The sequence below is a fragment of the Taudactylus pleione genome, unplaced genomic scaffold (assembly GCF_031769625.1).
Source record: "Taudactylus pleione unplaced genomic scaffold, aTauple2 ptg000063l, whole genome shotgun sequence".
Classification (NCBI taxonomy): domain Eukaryota; kingdom Metazoa; phylum Chordata; class Amphibia; order Anura; family Myobatrachidae; genus Taudactylus; species Taudactylus pleione.
Genome location: NW_028284465.1, coordinates 2,686,459 through 2,712,283, shown reverse-complemented (window position 1 = coordinate 2,712,283; position 25,825 = coordinate 2,686,459). Strand labels below are relative to the sequence as shown.

The window sequence follows — 25,825 nt, the reverse complement described above, 5'->3', positions numbered from 1 at the left end:
AAGTACATGTACACGCGTCATGTGTCAGTAATGTGGTGGTGACAGTTACAGCGTTAGTCATTTGCTGATTCTCGTCATTGTCCACTTGTACCAGGGCCATAACTAGGGATGTGCGAGTTAAAAAGGGTGGTGGGCTCTGGAGGCGGCATCATCACTGCCCCACAATACCTGCATTTGGATTGTAGGGTCCCTGGGACAACACCCTGACCAGGGTGTACTAAATGGCAAAATGTGCTAAAACCCCCGAAAATGCAGTTTTCAGGGGTTGCGTTACCCAATAGAAGCCTATGGGCTTCTTTTCGGGATGCTTCGCCTTGGGAGGGATCCGATCGCACCTGCGGCCCCCGTCCTTCTGCGCATGCGCACAAGTACACCAGAGGGACTTCTGAGTGTTAAACATGGAAGTCCCTTTGCCCAGCAGCATCGCAAAGGACAGCTCTTATCAGGAAAGATGTCCATTGCGATATTCTTGGTACATACCGCGGTAATGAACTACGGTATGCACCCGAAGACAGCCGGGATGTACCGCATGGCAGATGTGATGCTTAGTACATCCCGCCCCCTGAGTCAGATGCTCCAGAGTGTCACTCGCAGTGCCACCTCTCTATCACTCGCAGTGCCCCCTCTCTATCACTCGCAGTGCCCCCTCTCTATCACTCTCAGTGCCCCCTCTCTATCACTCACAGTGCCCCCTCTCTATCACTCAAAGTGCCCCCTCTCTATCACTCGCAGTGCCCCCTTTCTATCACTCACAGTGCCCCCTCTCTATCACTCACAGTGCCCCCTCTCTATCACTCAAAGTGCCCCCTCTCTATCACTCGGAGTGCCCCCTTTCTATCACTCACAGTGCCCCCTCTCTATCACTCACAGTGCCCCCTCTCTATCACTCTCAGTGCCCCCTCTCTATCACTCACAGTGCCCCCTCTCTATCACTCACAGTGCCCCCTCTCTATCACTCGCAGTGTCCCCTCTCTATCACTCACAGAGCCCCCTCTCTATCACTCGCAGTGCCCCCTCTCTATCACTCCAAGTGCTCCCTCTCTATCACTCGCAGTGACCGCCAAGCCGCAGCATGACTTGACTTGCTGCGGGAATTTGGAGGCGGGCAGGTGGTGGAAATGGCAAACGTTTTACAAAAACGAGGTGAGTGGCCGCCATTCTGTAGGCGCGTTGAGGCCAGATTTCTTGGCCCCAGCAGAGGAGTTGCGGCTTAGGGGAAGATTCAAGTAGAGGCGAAAAGTCGCGGCCGGCAAAATGCATTTTTGGCGCTGCAATCTTTTCGCCTGTGTATGCGAAGTTTTCACCTACGTTCACAATGTGCTTTCTCGCTTTTTGCCCTTATTCAATTGCAAAACAGGTGAAAACGCAGATGTGCAAATTCAGCGAATGGTGAAACTAGCGAAAAGGATGGGATATTCCAGGGAAATCAGTCTGCACCCCATGGAAGTCAGTATAGAAGTGACTTAATAGACCTAATAAAATTATTTTGAGTTCTTAGGAGCTCATTCAGAGCCGCTCGTAAGCGACCGTTCGCTCACTCAGAACGATGTTCGCACATCTGCGCATGCGTATGGGTTGTAATACGCATGCGCGAACCAGTCAGTGTGGTCGAAAATCGTGTGCTCGCAAAATAGCGAATGCCTGCTAATTTGAGTGACAGGAGGAGGCGTATGTGGGTGGTAACAGGGGAAGGTGCTTGAAAACGGAGAGTGGAGATCCGAACGCAGGCGTGTCAAACGGTCAAAACGGGCGTTTTACGGGTGTGCATAATTAACAAAGCAGCGTCATCGACCACGTCAGTTGGGTGTCTTTTAGTCAGAACTGCTCGCATGATTGCGGTAGGAAAAACCAACCACAAGAATAGTGAGCAGTTCATACGCCGTTCGATGTACTCGATTAATCTCATAAATAGCGGACATGACGTATGATGCGAGCGGCCAGGGGGCGTTTTTTCAAAATAACGACCGCATGTTTTGTTCGCTCGTTCAGACATAGCGGCGTCAACAGACCGCAAAGTGCGACCGGTCAATTTAAATATCCAGCCCCTTTTTCTGAACGAGCGAGCGCAAATAGCGTCCGGCTCTGAATCAGACCCTTAGGGCCTGATTCAGAGCCGGACGCTCTGACCAGAGCACTCGCTCTGGATCAGGGCCCTCCTCCATGAAAATGGAGCGTCCTCCTGGACGCTCGTATAGCTGTGGGTGACCACCCACAGCTATAGCGAGCGTCCATGATGATGGTCGCGATGGTCAAAGACCATCGGGCTTGCGACGAGACCCTGCGGTAGGGTCTCCCTGCCGCAAGCCCAGGAGTGATTTTGGCTCTATCAGAGCCAAAGTCACTCCCACTGACATCATTACTGATGTCAGTGGGGCCGGACTCAGACGGTAGGCGTTCCCATGGGAACGCCTCAGTCTGGCCGCCAGTCACCATCGACAGCACGCCCCGTTTGGTGCGAGACCCCGAGCAACGTATTTCTCGTCGCTCGCCGGTTCTCGCGCATGCGCACGACGGAGCTCCCTCCGTCGTGCGCATGCGCAGTATCACAACATCGATCCGCTAGCGAGCGAAATTTGCTCACGAGCGGGTCTGAATGACCCCCTTAGATCGAGTCAAAGGGCTGTTATTAGCATATTTGAATAAGTGTGGTAAAATGATAAAAAGCAATTCTTTTTGGAAAAATATTTGCTGTAGCTAAATTTGGGGTACATTTAAATGGGTACTAGTTTATATTTTGTCCGTAAGGTGCACTATAAAAAAAATTAATAAATAAAACCTGCTGCAGCCTTTTGCAATCCTAAAAACACCTGTCCTATCCATACAGCCCCCCAAATTCCAGTCCCAGTACCTCATACCCCATTTTCAAACACTTTACATTTTCACCCCAAAAATGATGTTTTTCTTAGGGTGAATTAAGATTTTTTTTGTGCCTAATTAGTCATTGGGGGGAGGGGGGGTGTCCAAAGGGTTCTGAACCAAGGGGGCGATTCAGACCCGCTTGCTAGGCTGCGTTTGCTCACAGCTGGCCGATTTTCGCTAACTGCGCATGCGCGAACCAGTCACTGCGATCGGGAAATGTTTGCACGCCAGCCTTATTTTGCTCTCTAGTTTGAGTGACAGATAGCGCCGTTTGTGGGTGGTGACAGGGGCTGGTCTTTGAAAACGGGGGAGTGGATGTGCGAATGCAGACATCCCTGTGCGTTCTAACTAGGGGTGTGCACCGGCCACTTTTCGTGTTTTGTGTTTTGGTTTTGGATCTGGATCTTTCTTCGTGTTTTGGATCTGGATTGGTTTTGCCAAAACCACGCTTCCGTGTTTTGGGTTCTGGGTTTTGTGTTTTGGATCTGGATTTTTTCTTAAAAAATAAAAAAAAAAACGCTAAAATCACATAAAATGGGCCTTTTTTTGTTGCTACGCTATTAATAACCCCAATAACATTAATTTCCACTCTATTCTGAACACCTCACACCTCACAATATTGTTTTTAGGCCAAAAGGTTGCACCGAGGTAGCTGGATGACTATGCTAAGCGACACAAGTGGGCGGCACAAACATGTGGCCCATCTAGGAGTGGCACTGCAGTGGCAGACAGGAAGCCAATCAGCGTTATGGTGCCCATTTACATGTAGCACGAACCCGGGAGATCCGTGCTACATGCATCTGTGTGATTGGCACAGAGCAATGACAGGTCCGTGAGACCCGTCTGTGCTGCTGTGGTAAAGAAAAAAAAATACCTGTGTAAAAAAAAAAAAAATGACGTGCACCCCCCCAAAAAAGAGCAACCAGCCCCGGGCATTAGTGACCCAGTGCTGGGTGTGCTTAAATACAGGGGACAAATGACGTAGGGGTCCCCTGTACTTAAGCACAACCAGCACCGGGCTAGTCAGAACCAGCGCTGGTTGCCAAAATACGGGGGACAAACGACATAGGGGTCCCCCATATTCTGCGCAACCAGCTCTGGGCTCTGATCCGGTCCTGGTTCTGGAAATACAGGGGAAAAAAATTAGTAGGGTTCCCCTGTATGTTCCAGAACCAGCACTGGACTTTTTCAAGCGGGGGGCTGATGCCACAGCCAGGGGAGCCGTTTCACCGAGCCCCCCAGCCGCAGCATCAGCCCTGACCGCTAGTCAGCCCAGGCCGGGGATCCCTGGAGAGCTGGGGACCCCCCCAATAAAGGGGTCACCCTCTCCAGGGCACCCCAGGCCCAGGCTGATAGCCCTGGGCTATCCCCGCCACCCCTGGTGGCGGTGGGTGGCGGGTTGATTGTGTGGTGTGGTGTAAATAAAGAATATCAAACATTGGCCCTCATTCAGAGCCGTACGCTCTGAGCAGAGCGCACGCTCTGAATGAGGGCCGGGCTCCATTTTTATGGAGCGTCCTCCTGGACGCTCGTATAGCTGTGGGTCACCACCCACAGGCTATACGAGCGTGCTTTTTGATGGCCGCGATGGTCGAGACCATCGCGACCATCGAAATTGCGAGCCGGAGCCTGCGGTTGAGGTTTTCAACCGCAAGCTCCGGAGTGATTTTGGCTCTATCAGAGCCAAAATCACTCCCACTGACATCACTAGTGATGTCAGTGGGCCGGCTTCTGACGGGAGGCGTTCCCGTGGGAACGCCCCCGTCAGGGAGGCACGCCCCCGGCACGCCCACCAAAGGGGGCGTGCTGTCAATCAACATTGACAGCACACCCCCTTTGATCGGACAAAACGAGCGAAGGACTTTCCTTCGCTCGTCGCGTCTGGCGCATGCGCACGACGGAGCTCCCTCCGTCGTGCGCATGCTCAGTGCATAACATCGATCCACTTGCGAGCGGACAGCCGCTCGCGAGTGGGTCTGAATCCGGCCCATTGTCTTTACAAGTAGAACTGCAAGTCCCAGCTAGCCTGCCCCGCATGCTGGTACTTGGAGAACCACAAGTACCAGCATGCAGGGCATTAAGGGCCCACTAGTACCTGTAGTTCACCTGTAAAAAATTTAAAAAAAAAAACACAGGACACACACACCGTGACAGTATAAGTTTATTAAACATACATACACACACATGTACACATACTCACCTATGTAACCTGTAGCATCGGTCCACTTGTCCGGTAAAGTATCCATAGGGGACCTGTGAAAAAAAACATACTCACCATCTCCTATGCGAGGTTCTGTCCTCTTCGTTCCAAAGTAGGCATCCCCGGACTTGGCAAAAAAAAAAACGAAAACGTGATCCACGAACTCTTCCCGAATGAGAGCTTAGCGGCGGGGTATCACCATGGAAACCCCGCTGCTAAGCGTTCATTGGCTGAGAGAGGTCATCTCCCGTCTCTCAGCCAATGAACGGCTCCCTCCATTGTAGTCAATGGTGGGAACCGCAGGGTAAACTTTAATAACCTTGCGGCTCCCACCATTGACTACAATGGAGGGAGCCGTTCATTGGCTGAGAGAGACGGGAGATGGCCTCTCTCAGCCAATGAACGCTTAGCAGCGGCGTTTCCATGGTGATACCCCGCCGCTAAGCTCTCATTCGGGAAGTACCGTTCTATAGAAAGGTACTAAGTTCGTGGATCGCGTTTTCGTTTTTTTTTTTGCCAAGTCCGGGGATGCCTACTTTGGAACGAAGAGGACAGAACCTTGCATAGGAGATGGTGAGCATGTTTTTTTTCACAGGTCCCCTATGGATACTTTACCGGACAAGTGGACCGATGCTACAGGTTACATAGGTGAGTATGTGTACATGTGTGTGTATGTATGTTTAATAAACTTGTACTGTCACGGTGTGTGTGTCCTGTGTTTTTTTTTTGTTTTTTTTTACAGGTGAACTACAGGTACTAGTGGGCCCTTAATGCCCTGCATGCTGGTACTTGTGGTTCTCCAAGTACCAGCATGCGGGGCAGGCTTGCTGGGACTTGCAGTTCTACTTGTAAAGACAATGTTTGATATTCTTTATTTACACCACACCACACAATCAACCCGCCACCCACCGCCACCAGGGGTGGCGGGGATAGCCCCGGGCTATCAGCCTGGGCCTGGGGTGCCCTGGAGAGGGTGACCCCTTTATTGGGGGGGTCCCCAGCTCTCCAGGGATCCCCGGCCTGGGCTGACTAGCGGTCAGGGCTGATGCTGCGGCTGGGGGGCCCGGTGAAACGGCTCCCCTGGCTGTGGCATCAGCCCCCCGCTTGAAAAAGTCCAGTGCTGGTTCTGGAACATACAGGGGAACCCTACTAATTTTTTTCCCCTGTATTTCCAGAACCAGGACCGGATCAGAGCCCAGAGCTGGTTGCGCAGAATATGGGGGACCCCTACGTCGTTTGTCCCCCGTATTTTGGCAACCAGCGCTGGTTCTGACTAGCCCGGTGCTGGTTGTGCTTAAGTACAGGGGACCCCTACGTCGTTTGTCCCCTGTATTTAAGCACACCCAGCACTGGGTCACTAATGCCCGGGGCTGGTTGCTCTTTTTTGGGGGGGGCACGCCATTTTTTTCTTTTTTTACACAGGTTTTTTTTTTTTTCTTACCACAGCAGCACAGACAGGTCTCACGGACCCGTCAGTGCTCTGTGTCAATCACACAGATGCAAGTAGCATGGATCTCCTGGTCCGTGCGTGCATCTGTGTAATTGAAATACACAGCAGCACAGACGGGTCTCACTGACCCATCTGTGCTCTGTGTCACTGTCAATCACACAGATGCATGTAGCACGGATCTCACGAGTCCGTGCTACATGCAAATGAGCACCATAATGCTGATTGGCTGAGAGCCATGACAGACGGCTCTGTCAGCCAATCAGCACTTTGCCCATTAAAGGCAAAGGCATTTTTTTTAAAATGGCCGCTCGAGGCAAAACCTCGAGATCCGACAGCAGATCTCGAGGTTTTGCCTCGGGAGAGGGATCCGGGGTAGACAGGGAGATCCGAGCTTGGGCTCGGATCGCCCCGGATCCCCGAAGTTCGGGTGGGTTCGGTTCTCAGGGAACCGAACCCGCTCATCCCTAGTTCTAACGGCATTTAATAGGCGTGCATAATTAGCACGGAAGCGTCATGTACGGGTCATCTGGTTGTATTTCACACTGATGTGATCGCAGTGCTTGCGGAGGGGTAGGGTCTATCTCAATGGCTGGGAGCAGCTCCGATGGCTCTCGATGTTACTGATACACTTCCTGGAGATGGCGTGTGCTGCAAAGGGAAGGGGGCTTCTTTACACCAGCGTGCGTTCGCTCTGCAGTCGCTCTCTAAGACATAGTGGGCGTCCTCTTGCCTGGCCGTGCGATCGCTTCCTATCAGTGGTGAAACTAGGGTATTTGGAGCCCAGGGCAAATTTGAAAAGGGAGCGCCCCCCCATGTGCGCGCGGCAAAAAATGGGCGTGGTCACTTAAAAATGGGGCGTGTCAACATGACACACCCCTTTATTTTCAAACTGAACATTCCTATCCATATGCACCTTAACCCCAGTAGTACCCCTTATACAGTACCCCCAGTATGCAGTTGTGGTCCCTCTTATGCAGGCCCATAGTAGTGCCCCTTATACAGTACCCCCAGTATGCAGTTGTGGTCCCTCTTATGCAGGCCCATAGTAGTGCCCCTTATACAGTACCCCCAGTATGCAGTTGTGGTCCCTCTCATGAAGGCCCATAGTAGTGCCCCTTATACAGTATCCCCAGTAGTGGTCCCTCTTATACAGCCCCCAATTAGTTCCCCTTACTCAGTACCCCCAGTAGTGGCCCCCCCAAATGCAGTGCCCCACGTAGTGTTCCCCCTTATGCAGTGCCCCCAGTAGCAGTCCCCACAATGCAGTGCGCCCAGTAGTGGTATCCCCTTATGCAGTGCCCTTTATATGGTGCCCCCAGTAGTAGTCCCCCCCTATGCAGTGCCCTTTTATATAGTGCCCCCAGCAGTAGTCCCCCCCATGCAGTTTTCCCAGTAGTGGTCCCCTTATGCAGGCACCCTGTAGTGATCCCCCCCTGTAGTGGTCCCCGCAGTGCCCCTAGCAGTAAGCCCCTTATATAGTGCCCCCAGCAGTAGTGTCCCCCCCTCCCATGAGGTGCCCCCAGTAGTGGCCCCCCTGATGCAGGCTCCCAGTAGTGACCCCCCCCTATCCAGTGGTCCCTGTAGTGGCCCTTCCTATTTTTGCCCCCAGTAGTGGTCCCCCGAGTGCAGAGCCTCTAGTAATAGGCCCCTTTTAGAATGCCCCCAGTGGTAGTCCCCCCCCAAGTAGTAGTCCCCAGTAGAGTAGCCCCCCCCCCAGTAGAGGTTCTCCCAATGGCACCCCCAGTAGTAGCCACACCTCCCCCAGTAGAGGTCCCCCCATTAGTAGCCAACCCCTCCCCCGTTGTGCAGATAGGTTTAAAAATAAATATATATATATAAAAATATACTTACCTGATTCCACGCTGCTCCTGCTCCTGTCCGCGATGCCGCTCCCGCCCGCCAGTCCGCCCAGGCTGGCGCGCTCAGCATTATGGGACTGACGTCATGATGTCATGACGTCAGTCCCATTAACCACTGCAGGAGCCGGACGGAAGTCCGGCTCTTGCAGTGGGTGCTGCAGCAGTCAATGAGAGTCTATCTGACTCTCATTGGCTGCTGTTTAACACACGCATCGCCGCCAGCGCTGGCGGCGATGCTTGTGTAATGCACAGCCTGAGCCCGCCTCCTGGCGCTATTGGGCAAGCGCTCAGGGGGAGGGAACGGGCTCAGGCGTGCAGCACAGGACCGGCACTGGAAGCCTAGCGCCGGTCCTGTGTAAATGTGTAGCGCTGACCGCACTCATTGCGGTCGGCGCTACACTGGCTAACTAGGGCGGGCGGCCCGGTACCGTGGCTGGCGGCGCCCCCCCCGCGCCGCTGGTCCAACGGCGCCCAGGGCACGCGCCTCACCCGACCCCCCCTAGTTACGCCACTGCTTCCTATGCATATATTAGCAGCTGATGGCTGTGTGCTAACTCATCTAGCGAGCGGGTCAGAAACAGGCTCCAAGTCCCCACATTTTTAGGCAAAAATAGGGATTTTAACTGTACAGATAATGATGGTGCATACCCTGTTTTAGATGAAAACAAGTGGAAAGTGATAAAAAGGATAATGTGCAGAGGGTCTTACAAAGACATTATTGTGTTATATGTGTATATATCTATTATACAGTGAAGTTTGTATCTATGGGCCTGATTCAGAGCCGCTCGTAAGCGGCAGTACGCTCGTTCTGAGCGATGTTCGCCCATCTGCGCATGCGTACGGTCTTTAATACGCATGTGCGAACCAGTCAGTGCGGCCGAAAATCGTTTGTTCGCTATATAGCGAATGCCTGCTAATTTGAGTGACAGGAGTAGGCGTATGTGGGTGGTAACAGGGGAAGGTGCTTGAAAACGGGGAGTGGAGATCAGAACGCAGGCGTGCCAAAAGGTCAAAACGGGCGTTTTATGGGTGTGCATAATTAATACAGCAGCATCATTGACCACGTCACTTGGTTGTTTTATAGTCAGAACTGCTCGCAATATAGTGGTAGGAAAAACCAACCACAAGAATAGCGAGCAGTTCATACGCTGTTCGATGTACTCGATTAATCTAATAAATAGCGGACATGACGTATGATGCGAGCGGCCAAGGGGCGTATTTTTCAAATAAACGTCTGCATGTTTTGTTCGCTCGTTCAGACATGGAGGCGGCAACAGACCGCAAGGAGCGAACGGTTCATTTGAATAGCCACCCCCTTTTTCTGAACGAGCGAGCGCTAATTGCATCCGGCTCTGAATCAGGCCCTATATCCTTACCCCAATCCTGCCTGCTTTCACCTCTCCCCCCTCCCCATGATCCTTTCTACTTGTTTTCATCTAAAACAGGGTACGCGCCATCATTAACTGTACAGTTATTATTTATTTACTAGTAAGGAAACTAGTGATATGAGGCAGCTATCCACACTCTCTAAGTTGCGCAAATAGGGCCTGATTCAGACCCGCTCACAAGCGCATTGCACCCGCAAGCGGGTTGATGGTGGCCCAGTGCGCACAAGTGAGCCCCGTAGCGAGTGAGACCTTCACTCACTTCAGAGCTTGCAGCAAAATGGGGCGGCTGTCGATGTTGATCGCCCCGTTTTGTAGGCGGGTGGGGGAGTGGCTGAACAAACGGAGGAACGCCTGCCTTTGTGGGCGGCCCTACTGACATCACTCGTGATGTCAGTAGTGGACTTCTGGCTCTATTAGAGCTGGAAGTCCACTTGGCATTGCTGAGACCCTACCACAAGGGTCTCCTCACAATGCCGATGGTCGCGATAATCGCGATCATCGCCAGGCCGCTTGCACAAGCTGTGGGTGTTCACCCACAACTGTGCGAGCGGCCCTAAGGCCGGAATGAAAAAAAATACTCCCTGCCCTGATTCAGAGCGTGCGATCGCAAATAGCGAGCGGCTCTGATCAGGCCCATAGTCTACACTATTTATTATTTTGCCCATCTGTTCTCCTGCCTTTGGGTGGTGAAACTTTTTCTCTTACTTTTGCCTATGGAGTTTTCGTACATGCAAAAACATCCTGGAATTTAATAGGGCGATACACGGGAACGTGGCGAAAACATCACATCGGTGAACGCTTTTCAAAGATCACGGCTTTTCGCCTCTAATGGAATCCGCCCCTATAGCTTACTTAGATGCCCAAAGTCTTCGGACGCTGCACTTGGATCTGCGATGCCGGCAGTGGGCGTCTTTAGACTTCAGCATTTTTTTTCATCACTACTGCGTTGCAAACTCATCGGCACTAACAAGGAGTGAAGAAGGCGACCTTGGAGAGGTATTAGCATAATGTCAGCAATTACAACAACTGTACTTACTGTATGACCTCAGTGTTGTGAGACAGTCGTGCTAACCACTATGCCACCATGCTACCAATAAGACTTTTTTTTTCTGTGCAATATTGAAAAATATAAAGTTCTGTACACGACAGTAGTATAAAGGAATCGCTCATTTCTTCCCATCAGTAACTCTCTCTGACCTCTCTCTATACAGGCGACCTGCTCATCATCATGGCCCAAATTATTGCCTCTGTACAAATGGTGCTGGAGGAGAAATTTGTTTACAAGCACAATGTGCACCCGCTCCGGGCAGTGGGCACGGAGGGTAAGTTATAACTGACTGTATTTCCAGTTAGCTGTACATGGGCTGTAATATGGTGATATAGCTATAAAGTAGAGATGTGCGGGAACCCTTGTATTTTGGTTTTGGCAAAACCACCCTGAAGTGTTTTGTTCGGATTCGGTTTTGGATTTCTTTAAAATTGATAAAAACAACTAAAGTCATGTAATTGGACCCGTTTACATGTCATCCAAAACCCGAGATTCGTTTGTTAAATCTGAGTTCAAAACCTACAGCAAACACCAGTGACATCCCTCCACTGGGTGTCACCGGTACGGCGAGAAAGGTAACACGCAAGGCAAAGCTGCGCCTCTTAAACAGGGTGTGTTGTCTCTAGGGATGTGCAGGCTCGGTTCTACTCGGTTCCGTTCGGTTCTTTTTACCGGATCTTATTGGGTTTCAGCTGTCACGAGTTTTGGATAGCCAATAAGATTCGGTAAAAAGAACCGAACGGAACCGAGTAGAACCGAGCCTGCACATCCCTAGTTGTCTCCCAGTAAGGGGGCATAGCCCCATGGTTATTTTCTACGGGGGCTCCCAGAGGTGCAGACTACCCCTGGGAACCAGTGTATTTGCAGTGCCGAGGATGTAGTTATGTTGCCGGCGGATGGAATGCTGGCCATTGATATACCGACGCCGGGATAATGGCATCAGCATTCCGAACCACCACAATCCAGATTGTCGGGAGAGGTAAGTATTGTCCATTTCAACGGGGAAGGGGGACTTAGGTTTAGACCCCCCCAGGGGGAAATCAGGGTTATGCATCCCCCCACCGGAAGGGTTATGGTGAGGCTGCGGGGAGGGAGGGTTAGGGTTAGGCACCACTGGAGGGAAGTTAGGGATAGGCACCCCACTGGGATGGTTAGGTTTAGGGTGCGGGCAGGGGCGTAGCATGGAGCCATGGCTCCTGGAGCATGTGTATGCTACTGCACACCCCCGCCCCAGTGTGCCAGGTGTCCAGCATGTAGGGGCAAATTAAAGGGAAATAAAAATAAACATTAGTGCCCCTTCTTGGCATGTGGCGTCAGAGCAGTCAGGCGTGACCTCACAAGACTCACCGCTCAGGCATGTTCTCTCCTCCGTGCGAACCAGGCAGGCTGATGTACGGCATATTGGTAGCTGCTCTATCACCTTAGTAATATCAGTCAGGTGCATGTAAGGGAGGGGTTATTCTATACAAGAAACAGCAAAAGTAATCTCCCAGCACTCTGAATGATATCCACAATAAAGATTTGAAACACTACATTGTGGTAGGTAATTCAGAGATCTCAGTTGCATATGTTTGCAAAAATATGTGTAAGCCTCCAGACCACGTCACGGCTTCTCTGATACTGGAGGTTCCTAATTCTGAGTCAATATATATATGACAAGAATCACATAAGCCTGGTAAAATCCATCAGTAGCTATATTGCTCACCACAGGCAGGTACACAGGATATGGCAGTTTCACAGGCAAGATGTGACACATTTTCCAAACAGCAACATTTCTTCTGTGAACTCTCAGGTCCAGGACCCCTAACACTAGTCACCCTCGGGCCTATAACCTGGGCGACTATCTCGCCATCAGGCTCAGTTTCCCCAGTGTCTCTGCAGTTCTTAAACCAGCCTCACACACTGTAATCAGCTGCCTTCCAGATTCTGATTGAGGCAACACCTGAATTGGACATTACACATTACTAATGCCTTTGCTCTGCCAAACCTGGGAGATCTGAATATTCTACATTTACTTCATGTGGAATTATGCTGACCGTGTCACACTCCTCTTCCCTTAACTTCAACCACCCTGGTGAAGCTAAAACACTTTCAGACAAGCTATCTGCCTTGCCCACATCTATTTGTGCCATCGGTCTGGGTACACAGCTCTCTACCATTTTCCACCGTTCACCATCCTCACCCTCTTCCTCCTCCTCCTCTAGCTTCATTATAGGGTAGCTTGGAGGATCGGGCCCAACAAACCTGTAGTATGATCTGTAACCAACAAAAACTCCCGCCCCAACAAATAATATTTTAACAAGTCTACTGCCCACTTAATTGCTCAGCACTCTTGCTCCACAGTTGAGTACTTGCGCTCCCTGGGCAGCAATTTCCGGCTAAGGTAGAGGATGGGTTTCTCTTCCCCTTCTACCACTTGTGAAAGGACTGCTCCCAATCCCGTACCTGAGGCATCTGTCTGCAGTATAATCTGCTTTTTACAGTTAGGAACCTGCAAAACAGGTTCTGCACACAAGGCGCGCCTTAAATCCTGCCATGCAGCTTCTGCTGTTCTAGACCATAGTATCTTGTCTGGGGACTGTTTATTAAGACACTCAGTTAATGGTGCTGTCCTAGTGGCAAAATCAGGAATGAATCTTCTGTAGTAACCCACTAGGCCAAGGAATGTTCTGAGCTGGGACTTACATTTGGGTTTAGGCCATGTGAGGACCATCTCCACCTTACTGGGCTGAGGTTTTATCTGCCCTCTGCCTACAATATATCCCAAATATTTTGCCTCCACCATTCCAATGGCAAACCTCAGGATTAGCAGTAAACCCATGTGCCCGTAAAGACTGCAGCACTGCTTCTACTCTTAGTAGGTGTGACTCCCAGTCGGGGCTAAAGATGACTATGGCCCTCATTCAGAGCCGTACGCTCTGAGCAGAGCGCACGCTCTGAATGAGGGCCGGCCTCCATGAAAATGGAGTGTCCTCTTGGACGCTCGTGTAGCTGTGGGTCACCACCCACAGCCTATACGAGCGTGCATTTTGATGGCCGCGATGGTCGTGACCATCGCGACCATCGAAACTGCGAGCCGGAGCCTGCGGTTGAGGTTTTCAACCGCAAGCTCCGGAGTGATTTTGGCTCTATCAGAGCCAAAATCACTCCCACTGACATCACTAGTGATGTCAGTGGGCCGGCTTCTGACGGGAGGCGTTCCCGTGGGAACGCCCCCGTTAGGGTGGCACGCCCCCGGCACGCCTACCAAAGGGGGCGTGCTGTCAATCAACATCGACAGCACGCCCCCTTTGATCAGACACAACGAGCGAAGGACTTTCCTTCGCTCGTCGCGTCTGGCGCATGCGCACGACGGAGCTCCCTCCGTCGTGCGCATGCTCAGTCCAGAACATCGACCCACTTGCGAGCGGACAGCCGCTCGCGAGTGGGTCTGAATCAGGCCCTATGTTATCTAGATATGAAGCTGCATATTCCTTGTGAGGCCACAGCCACCTGTACCTAGACCTCTGGAAGGTTCCCGGAGCCCCATGCAAACCAAACGGCAGCATTTTATACTGAAACAAACCTTCCAGGGTAGAGAAGACTGTTTTGGCCTTAGCAGTCTCAGTTATAGGAGTCTGACAATACCCTTTTGTCAAATCTAGGGTGGTGAGATACTGGCTGTTTGCTAAATTCTCCACCAGCTCGTCTGCCCGGGGCATCGGATAGGAACCAAACTGTGACACTTTATTTAATTTGCGAAAATCATTGCAGAATCTTAAAGCACCTGAAGGCTAAAGGTGCGTACACACGTAACATCTTTGTAACCAACGATCTTCTTTCAGATTTTCTGTCAGATTTTCCCTTGAAAAAGTGAACGATTTTTTGAAGTGTAATGAACAATTTTTTTGAACGATGAACGAATAATGGCCCTGATTCAGAGCCGGACGCTCTGAAAGAGCGCTCGCTCTGAATCAGGGCCGGGCTATTTTTTTTTTGACTGGCCTCCTGGCCGCTTGCATAGCGGGCAGGAAGATGGTCACGATGGTCAAGACCATCGCGACCATCGGGCTTGCGACGAGACCCTTGTGGTAGGGTCTCATTGACGCAAGCCCCAGCGTGCTTTCGGCTCTAACAGGGCCGAAAGCACTCCCACTGACATCACTTGTGATGTCAGTGGGGCCGGCCCCAGACGGTAGGCGTTCCCATGGGAACGCCTCCGTCTGGGCAGCCACGCCCCCGGCCCACCCACCAAAGGGGGCGTGCTGTCACTCAACATCGACAGCACGCCCCCTTTGATGCGAAACCCGGAGCGACGGCTTGCCTGTCGCTATACGGGTTTCACGCATGCGCATGACAGTGCCGGCTCCGTCGTGCGCAAGCGCACTGGGCCACCATCTGAATCAGGCCCAATGTTCCTTCCCTTAATGAAAATCGTCATGTTGCACAGTCTGAAATGGACGATGAACGATAACTACAAACTGGAGTGCGCATTTGTGATTATCGTTCATCGTTATAACTCATAAACTGACCGATTTTTTTGAACGATTTAATGAGAATGACGTCGTTATTGACACATCGTTCAAAAAATCGTTATTTGTATATGCACCTTTAGGCACAAAAACTATGAGATTATTCCATTCGCTATTTGATTCCTTTATGACCCCTAAGCGCAGCATTTCCTCTACTTCCTGTTTAACCGCTGCCCGCTTTGCCTCGAGTATACGGTACGGCCTCTGTTTAATCAGAACCAGACTTTATTTCACAAGTATAAAACATATACATGGAATTTGACTCCGGAACCACTGACCAAGTACTCAAATCAATTTACACACCAATGACAACTCTCAATACATACTCAATATGAATAAAATTAAAAAAGGGAGTTATAATACCACCTAAACAAGCAATTATTAATCAATGATTTAACTGCATAATTGCCTGCGGGAAAAAACTATTTGCATGTCTTGCCCGGTTAGGACTTAAGGTCCTAACCGGGCAAGATCTATATAGTCTACCGGACGGAAGTAATTGGAAAAGATAGTGGTCGGGATGGACCACATCCGCCACAATATTTTTGGACCGTTTCCCAACCCTCGCCAAATAGAGGTCAAGGATCGAAGGCAGGGTTACGCCAGTAATCTTTTCCGCAGATCTGGCTACCCTCTGTAACCTGGCCCTATCACGTGCCTGGCCACACCGTACCACACAATAATCGAGGAACACAGAACAGAATCGATTATCGCAGAGTAAAAGAGCAGCATTAGTTCTCTCGGGACATCAAATTTCCTTAGTTGTCTAAGAAAATATAGCCTTTGATGAGCCCTCTTGACAATGGCACTGGTGTTCTCCCACTTCAAATCTCGGGAGATGGTAGTACCCAAGAATTTGAATGAGTCCACCACCGATACAGCAACATCAGCTAGGATCAAAGGATCCTGTTTCCTAAAGTCGATTATCATCTCTACCGTCTTAATAGGATTTCATTCAAGGTTATTCCTGCCACACCATTTTGCAAGCCGATCCACCTCTCTCCTATAGGAGGACTCATCCCCCCCTTAATCAGGCCTATGACCGTAGTGTCATCAGCAAACTTTAAAAGTTTAACCGATGTGTCCCAAGAAATACAGTCATTCGTATACAAGGAAAACAAAATAGGGGAAAGGACACAGCCCTGGGGAGCCCCAATATTAGTCTTCGTACTGGAAGGGAACTTCCCCGCTTCAACATACTGGTTCCTGCCCACTAAGAAATCAACAATCCAGCGACACATTGATGCAGAAACTCCCAAATTAGCCATTTCAGAGGACAGAATCTCAGGGATAATGGTGTTGAAAGCGGAACTAAAATCCACAAACAGCACCCTAACATAGGTGCCTGGTAAATCAAGATACTGTAAGATGTAATCCAGCCCCAAATTCACAGCATCTTCAACTGATCTGTTCACTCTATAGGAAACTGCATGGGGTCCAGCAGGGGACCTATCCACCTATTCAAATAGTTCAGCACCAACCGTTCAAGACATTAAAGCAATCGGTCTATAGTCATTCAAGCCCGTTATGGAGGACTTCTTTGGGACCGGCACAATTTTTACATTTTTAAAGCAGGATGGAACTACACACTCCCCTAGGGACCTGTTAAAAATACCAGTAAAGACAGGGGCCAGTTGGCTAGCACAGGTTTTTAAGACAGAGGGGGACACTTCGTCCAGGCCAGGAGCCTTCCTGGACCTTAACCTATTAAACAACCTGGCCACCTCGTCCTCACTGAGCTGCAGCCCTGGTAAACTACAGTACTCCCAGGACCAGGTTAGACAGGGAAGGGAGGTTCCGCAGGACCAAGGGACGTGTCTATACCTGAGTTCAGAGCAAGTTCTGGCCTTTCAAACCGACAGTTAAAAATATTCAGGTCCTCGACCAAATTTTGACCTGTGACAGTGTGAGAAGACATTGACTTATAGTTGGTAATAGCCTGCATACCCCTCCACACTGACGCAGAGTCATTGGCCGGGAATTCCCTTGTGAGCTTACCTGAAAAACCTTTTTTCGCAGCTCTGATTTCTCTGGCTAACAAGTTCCTTGCCTGATTATACCGCACCCGGTCATCACTTTTATATGCCTCCTCCTTGGCACAGCGAAGCTGTCTAAGTTTCGCATTAAACCAAGGTTTATCATTTTTGTAAGAAAGAAAAGTTCTTGTAGGAACACTCAGGTCCTCACAAAAGCCAACATATGATGTCACAACATCAGTTAGACCATCTAGATCAGTATCTGCTGCCTCAAAAACACCCCAGTCGGTACACTCAAAACAGGCCTGAAGATCAGATTTAGCCTCATTAGTCCATCTCCTCACGTACTTAACCCTAGGCTTGACCGCCTTCAACTTCTGCCTATAGTTCGGGAGAAGATGGACCAAGCAATGTTCAGAGAGCCCCAGTGCCTCACGTGGTAAAGAACAATAAGCGTCTTTTAAGATAGCATTACAATGGTCCAACGTGCGTCCCTCTCTAGTTGGGCACGTGACTTGTACCTTAGAACTTCTTTATGCAAGTTTGCTCTATTGAAGTCACCTAACACAATAACAAATGAGTCAGGAAATTTAGACTCCAAATCATATATCTGAGAAGCCAGATGATGCAGAGCTTCACTAACACAGGCTTGTGGAGGGATACGGTATATACCCCAACAAAGACAAAATGGGTATTACCACCCCAGAAGGAGTAACTATATCATGTTGGATCACGCCGGAACCACCCACGCTACGCCCTTGGGTGCAGAAAGGAGGGGTTAGGGTTAGGCACCCCCTATGGAAGTTAGGGTTAGGCACCACCAAGGGAGAATTTCGGGGGGGGAGGGGAGGGATAGGGTACCTCCGTCGGGATCTTCATCTGTCGGCTTCCGGGGTTGAGATTTGTATTTCATACCCATTCCGCAGTGCCGGCTCCATCACTGTGTCAGGAGCCAAGTTCTGCACATAGTGCTACAGTGCAGCACCCGGCTCCAGTCACTGAGGGGGAGTCGGCACTTTGGTGTCACCCATCGGCGGGTGACACCCAGGTGCGGTGTGCACCCCCCGCAACCACATTGCGACGTCACTGGTAGACACAGGCCGGGATTCTGTTCTTTTCAAAGCCCCAAAACTGATCCGAGCCGGGACTGTATTAGACTCGGAACCCTTAAGTTCGAGTATGTTCAGTTTTCAGGTAAACCGAACCGCAAATCTCTGCCATAAGGGATGTCACACTGAGGGCCTGATTCAGACTTGTGCGCAATTCCGATATTTATGCAGTTGAGAAAATGATCAGTCCACTGCGCCTCCATCGCTGTCACACTGCGCACGTGCCAAAGGAACCTTTGCGATGCCGCTTGCAGAGAGGATTTCTTTGCAAAGTGATTGACAGTCAGGGACCGTTTGGGGGAGGTAACGAGGTGTGACAGCAATGAACCCAGGCGCGTCCAGGCCATTTCCGGACCGTGTAGTAGCCTGCATCTGCGATGCCGTATGCAGATAAAGTGGTTTCAATTACTCAGTTCAGTCGGCCAGTCTGCGTGACCGTAGAGCTACTCAGATGCACGATTATCAAGTGGTCTGCGCCGGTGGCTGCGTGTTTGTACGCACTTGCTTGGATTTGCAAAGCCACCGGTGGGAGTCTTAATACATTTCCAGCCGGCTACCACATTAGCATATTTTCACATATCAGCTACGGGCGGGATCGCAGCTGCAAATACATTAGCGCACATCTCTGAATAAGGCCCTGAAACATAATACAAAGACATTTACTAATAAAGGTAAGCCGCATTGTCCACTCACCACTCACCACGTGTCACACCAAGGGATGGTATAATAAATAATAGTGCGATCAACCGTAATGGGTAACAGAATATGTTGGCATACTGTACCTCACAACATTCTAGAAGATGATGGAGGGGGCGTAGCCGAGTGACAAGGGGCGTGGCCTTGTGGCAAGGGTGTGAAATATTCCTGCAACTAGAGGTGGCCATTGGTGGGATAAACATCAATCGTACCAGGTGAACATTGATAGTGTGTAACAATCAAAATTAAACCATCGATGGTTTCGCCCAACGATAGTCAGCCCTTCTCTACTGAGCAGCGGGCCAATTAAATTTGGGGGTAGCACCAGGGAGCAGAGCTATGCTCCGTTTCACTGCGCCAGGTAGGATCGATGGTAAGGAACCATTGGATCTCCACTATCAATGGCAAATCATCGACCATCGATGGTTAACCATTGAAAGTTTGTAAATATAGCTTGTCAATGGCCATCCCTACTTGCAACTGGTCAGTGGTCCCTTTCAGAGCACACTGTTACCCACCACTGTTCTTGTCATCCCCAGGTCTGTTCGGATTCATCATCCTCGCCTTGCTGCTGATCCCATTCTACTACATCCCAGCCAGCGACTTCAGCAACAGCGAACGTGGAGTTCTAGAAGACTCTATCGATGCCTTCTGCCAAATGGGCAACCAGCCCCTCATTATCCTGGCCTTGTTGGGCAACATCAGCAGCATAGCCTTCTTTAACTTTGCTGGCATCAGCGTGACAAAAGAAATCAGTGCCACCACCCGGATGGTGCTGGACAGCCTGAGGACGGTGGTCATCTGGATCGTCAGCCTTGCCGTGGGGTGGGAGAAGTTTCATGCTCTGCAGATTCTCGGCTTTGTCATCCTCCTGATAGGGACCTGCCTGTACAATGGGCTCCACAAGCCCCTGATGTGCGGACGATGTAAAGAAGGGAGCGCTGAGACTCAAAGTCTCCTACAGGGTGAGCGGGCATCCATCAACACTGACAGTTAATGCCCAAACTGACGGACTCATACTGTACATCTAGTGCTCTTATATCGGGTGTATGTACAGTATGTGTGGATCATTAATTGCACTGTACCGGTCCAAGCTCTTTGCTGGCTGTCCCCGACAAGCTTGCACCACAGATGGGAGCCTCGGAGAACGCACGGTTTTCAAGTTAAACACATACTGTACACAATATGTCTCTATTAATTGGGTTTGGGATTTCTTTTTTAATAAAATATTTAATGACACAGTTTAGCAGGATCATTTTAGAATTGGACACAATGTGGTATAGTCCAGCCTAGTGCAGATGATAAAAGGACTTTAAGTTATTATAGTATAACGCAACTATATTTTTTGTGACCTAATGAATGGCAAATAATTGTAAAAATGAATAATGGCGCAACATATTTTCGCTGTATGTTGACCTTACAGTATGTACAAACGTTTTATAAGGGATAGATATTAGGTTACATATTTATATACAGTACAGACGTGTCCTCATACACCTAGGGGTAAATTTACTAAAGTGAGAGTTTTTAGAAGTGAGTTTTAAAAGTGATGTTGCCCATAGCAACCAATCAGATTTTACTTAACATTTAACTAGCACCTTCTAGAAGATAATAGCTAGAATCTGATTGGTTGCTATGGGCAACATCACTTTTAAAACTCACTTCTAAAAACTCTCACTTTAGTAAATTTACCCCCTAGCCTCAATACGCCATACTGCATGAGTCTGAGTCGCTCCGGGGGGAGCAGCGCACTAAATCGCAGATTCAGCAACGTGGAACGTGGCTGATGAAAAGCCGCGACCGCTTCTTCGGAGAACTTCTTACACAGCTTCAGACTCAGGGCATGATTCAGCAAGGAACGCAAGTGTGCGCGCGCACGCACGCACTTGGCCGAATCAATGCACATGCACGGCAACCGCAGCATAAGGTGCAGACACCCAGCGCTACACAATGCCGCCCACTTCCCTTTACTCAAAGCCTGAATAGTCTGCAAGACAGCGGAAACATCGAGAACCATTGGAACCAAAGGCACAATAGAGGATGACCTGATCTCGTGCAGGATTGTGGCCACTTCCTGCGTGCATCGAGTCGTCTGGCTGCGTATGCCGCTGCAATGCCTTAATTACGCACACCCCTATAACGGCGTCCCATGCCTGCGTTCGCTCAAACACCCCCCGTCACCACCCACAAATGGCACTTCCTGTCAAACAATATCAGAAGAGTCTGCATACACACTGCGTGTAGCCTCTATACCCTTACCCGCTCGCACTGGCTAGTTCATCCACGCGCAGTGCTAAAACATCGGCCCGGGGTGTGCGAATTCTCATCTGCGTTCCTTGCTGAATCAGCCCCTCGGTCGCACACAGATGGACAAATGTTGTACATCTAAGTGATCAGTGTAAGCTATGCAGTTTTCTCACCGCGATGCATTTTATTTATACAAATAAAACGCACACTTTAAACAAAAAAAGACACTCGGTGCGGTTGAGTCATATGGGACCTAACGCGTCTTGAGGGGCTATTTGGTGCGACTGAACAAAAAGTAAGAGAGGACACATCTGTCGGTAGATCCTGTGTGTTGTAGTTATTGGTTACACTCCAGTGAAACATTCCATGGAAATGGTGACACCGTGCTCTTGCCGGTATTGTGAGGTTCAGCGCCAATGTGTGAGATTCCAGCCCTCGATCTCAGCCACGGATTCTGCTCATTCAGCACATGTATAGGAATAGGTTACACGTCAGGTACAGGGATACAAACACTTCTAGCTCTTGTACTCCATGTAATAATATGTTATACAGTAAGTGCCTTTAATTTGTACACATCTTACTTTAATAAAGATTTTTTGTTTTTACAGTGTTTATATGGGACAATAGAATAATGTTGTAAAAAAGGGAGTAACTTGTTTCCAAATCAGTTGTCTGTTATTATTATTATTACTAATTTTTCCTATATGGCGCCACCGAGTGTCCTTAGCACCTTACAGGGAAAATTACAACAATACAATCCATACAATGGATAAAAGGTTCAAGCAGACGTCCAAGGGGAAGAAAAAAACTAATGATGACATACAAGTACTGGGGTCAATGTACTAAGCCTTGGCGTGGAGGGGGAAAATGTACCTAACCAACCAATGAGCTTCTAACTGCCATGTTACTTAGGGTCCGATATTACCAGTAGCTGTCATCGACCATGACCAGATTTCAGCGCTGATTCTCTTTGCCCACTTCCAGACAGTCATCTACATTCTCTGTGAGAAAAATACTGATAAATCTAGAGAGGGTGTTTAAAACTAAAATGTAGGTCTTCCTCAGTCACCCACTGGTACAGCTGTGTTGAAAAATGATTAGGTACTTGGCACAAACCATCTATTTCTGAAATGACCGAGGTTCAATAACAAACTTGGACGCCATCATTTCCAAAGCGATCATTTTTGCTGCATCTCAGGACAGTGTTCTAGGATGACACCTGCTGTACTTTTTTCGCTTTAATGCTACCAGTCTTTATAGCTGGCAACCGTAGCCACTTATAGACTGGAAAAACTTAATGATGGCTGAAAATTTGTAGATCATCATCACCCTAATCACTATCAGCCAGGACAACAAAACTAGGAGGTAAATTTACTAAGAGGCTTTTGTGAGCGGCTAGCTCGTGGCGTGTTTAAGCTCAAAATTTAAAGCAGCAATTATATTACAAGCAAAACATGGTGGGCTTAAACACACTGAGAAGCGGTGTCTTACAAAATCCACCGCTGAGGATATTTACCCCTACATTTATAATTGCCATGTTCAGTTGTATAATTTGGACTGCCATCTGGGCTGTCGGGTCTTCTGTATTTGTCCTATAGGAGACCATGAAGGTTTTTCTTAAGCTCTAAGCTTTATTTCCTGGTGACTTTAGCTGACCCTTTATACACATATAGGACCTCATTCAGAGTCGGTCGCAAGCACCGATGCTCTCGCAACCGACTCAATGGTTAGTCCTCAACACGCGCAGCGGCCACACAGCGCGTACGCAAGCCCCGGAGCGAGAGAGAAACTCTCGCTCCGGAGCTCGCTACCAAAGGGGCGGCTGTCGATGTTGATCGACAGCTCGCCCCGTTTGGTAGGCGGGCCGGGGGGGTTGGCAGCACAAACGGAGGCGTTCCCATGCGAACGCCTGCTGTTTTGTGGGCGGCCGCACTGACATCAGCAGTGATGTCAGTGGGGAGCTTCCTGCTCAAACAGAGCAGGAAGCTCCCTTAGGGTCTCGTCGTAAGCCCTGATGGTCACGATGGTGATGACCATCGCGACCATCACCCTGGTTGCAAGCTAAGCTGTAGGTGGTAACCCACAGCTTAGCTTGCGACCAGGAGGCCGCACTTTAAAAAATGAAGCGCCCACCCTCATTCAGAGAGAGCGATCGCTTCTTGCGACCGCCTCAGAATGAGGGCCATAGTGTAGTACGGTATTTCACTTTATTATGCATATTACAAGACTTCCAATGGTATCTTGTCTTTTAAATATTGTCTGGTCTTATTTATTGATTTGAAAACTTGTGATCAAAACCTCCAGAATAACTGCTGGAAAAGCTCTGTGATCAATCAGAACACAAGAGGAGGCAAAATATATTTATACATTGCAGTATGAGAATAACCAATATTTGATGATTAAGGTAGCCCAAAAAAATAACATCATATAGGGGGAAAATTATTTCATTAACATATTAGTGGGGACAAATTAATTTGTGGTTATATTAGGAGGTAAGTATGATTTTTCATTCTTTTAAAGTTGCTACTTTATATAAGTTTTCAATTAAATAATGGGGAAGATAATGTATGGTGAGCTTATTACAGTATTTCCCGCTAGCACCATTTATAGTGCCATGAAATAACTATTGTTTCTTATGTCTCTCTCAGTTATATGTACTGTACACACCTCCTAACATTGAAGCATGTAAACGTGAGACACATCTGAGGAAGCAATCATATCTTAGGCCAGCGGTTAAATCAGGGCTTCTTATGCATGATGCAAACCCTCTGCGGCAAATTTACGAATAGCGACACATAATTATTCTTATCTCCACCCACCGCAGCTTATTTATGTCTCTTGCACACAAAAATAATCTTCTTTTTATAACATAGGCCCGTTACAGATGTGACAATGCTAGTTTCCGTGTGTTTATTTTGTAATTGCCCCATTTTTTATTAGTAATCAGAAGAACTCTAAAAACGGAAAGTTTTTTGAGTGTGCTTGCGGTAATCAATGCCATCGTCAGATGGCGTTAAATCCCAGCTCCCCGCTCCTTTCTATATGGGAAATAGGTCCGAGGTTGTGAAAAGGGTCCCAACCACATTGCTCCGGTGTTTACGTATCCACTGGCGCAACGAGTTGGAGAGTTTATTATTTGGGGCAACCTGGCCCCCAATGATGGATAAGCCCCTTAGATAGTTGTAAAGTGTAGTAAAAGTGACGTAAAACCCAGATATTCCTCAATTTGTCTACAAGACACTGAAAAGAAAAATTATATAACACACTGAAAAGAAAAATTATAAAAAACACTGAAAAGAAAAATAATATAAAACACTGAAAAGAAAAATTATAAAAAACACTGAAAAGAAAAATAATATAAAACACTGAAAAGATAAATTACAAAAAAGGAAAAAAAGAAGCTACAGTACAGCACATCTGCCTCTATCCTGCTGCGCGAATCGGTACATACTTACACTAGTTAAAAAACGCGGGCAGCTTTGCAATTCTGTCCTGGCAATGATGGTAATGCAGCAGGTGGCATCACACCTCTTGCTGTATTACTTATCCGAGCTGCGTCCAAGGATATTGTCAATGTTTATAATGTTTTAGGTGCAGCAACAAAAAGGGATCTGCTTCATCCCCGTTGAAGTCTTGGCACACATTTTATAATGAGATTTGCTCTATTTATTATATTTTGTGTTTTGTTACATGCGCTGTGATAGTCCTCCTATGTCACAGCATGATATCCAGTGTCCGCAACGCAACTCACGTTACCCGGGGCTGAAAGGGAGATGCCCTTTATAAATATTCTGTCTCACATTTATCAGTCAGCCTGATACACACTTTCTGCAATTTGAAAGGCTCTTGTGTGCTCCACCTGAGTGTGAAATAAACTGAGATAATCTAGGTTTTAAGTTTCCCTGCTAAGAAATAATTGGCCGGGACGTGGGAATTAGATCCTGCACATTTCCATGTGGCCTTTGACAAAACAAATGGATATAATTGCACTTTCAGTCTCTGTGGTTTGTAGGCAACCTGAGGCTCTGTTCACAGAAGTATGAAAACTCTCCTCACAGATGCTGGCTCGCTGCACAAGTCACTCATAGGGGTCATTTCTATTAGGGCGAGTTGTTCCTTTGTAACAGCATAGTAACGCTGGCCCCCTATTGGGTCTGCGAACAAAAATCCACAAGTCTGGTGCTACCGTAAATTCTGCATATAGTCACACCTACCCGGGGGCGCCACATAGTCGTGCCTTGAATTGAGCCCTTATTGTGTTCTAGATAAGCCAAAAAGTTTTCAGAAACAGGAACGTGACTCTGCATGTGTGTACCAAAATTCATGAGAATACAGGCTGTTATATAATTGATGAGCTAAATATTCGTTAATTCCACAAAAAGTCTTCATACAATGTGTGTAGCTGCAGTAACTATCTCTGGCTATAATGTGTGTAGCTGCAGTAGCTATCTCTGGCTATAATGTGTGTAGCTGCAGTAGCTA

The 25,825-nt window shown here is 48.7% G+C and overlaps 1 protein-coding gene across 2 annotated transcripts in view; it reads left to right on the top strand.

The window, feature by feature from the left end:
• The window catches only part of SLC35F6 (solute carrier family 35 member F6), a 133,114-nt gene extending 112,779 nt beyond the window's left edge, over nt 1-20,335 (top strand). For both annotated transcript variants that reach the window (XM_088465724.1, XM_088465725.1), the window contains exons 5-6: nt 10,968-11,078; nt 19,636-20,335. In XM_088465724.1, coding sequence (XP_088321850.1) covers nt 10,968-11,078; nt 19,636-20,093 — 569 coding nt within the window. In that variant the 3' untranslated portion in view covers nt 20,094-20,335. The remainder of the gene's footprint in view (nt 1-10,967; nt 11,079-19,635) is intronic.
• Nucleotides 20,336-25,825: the final 5,490 nt, after the last annotated feature.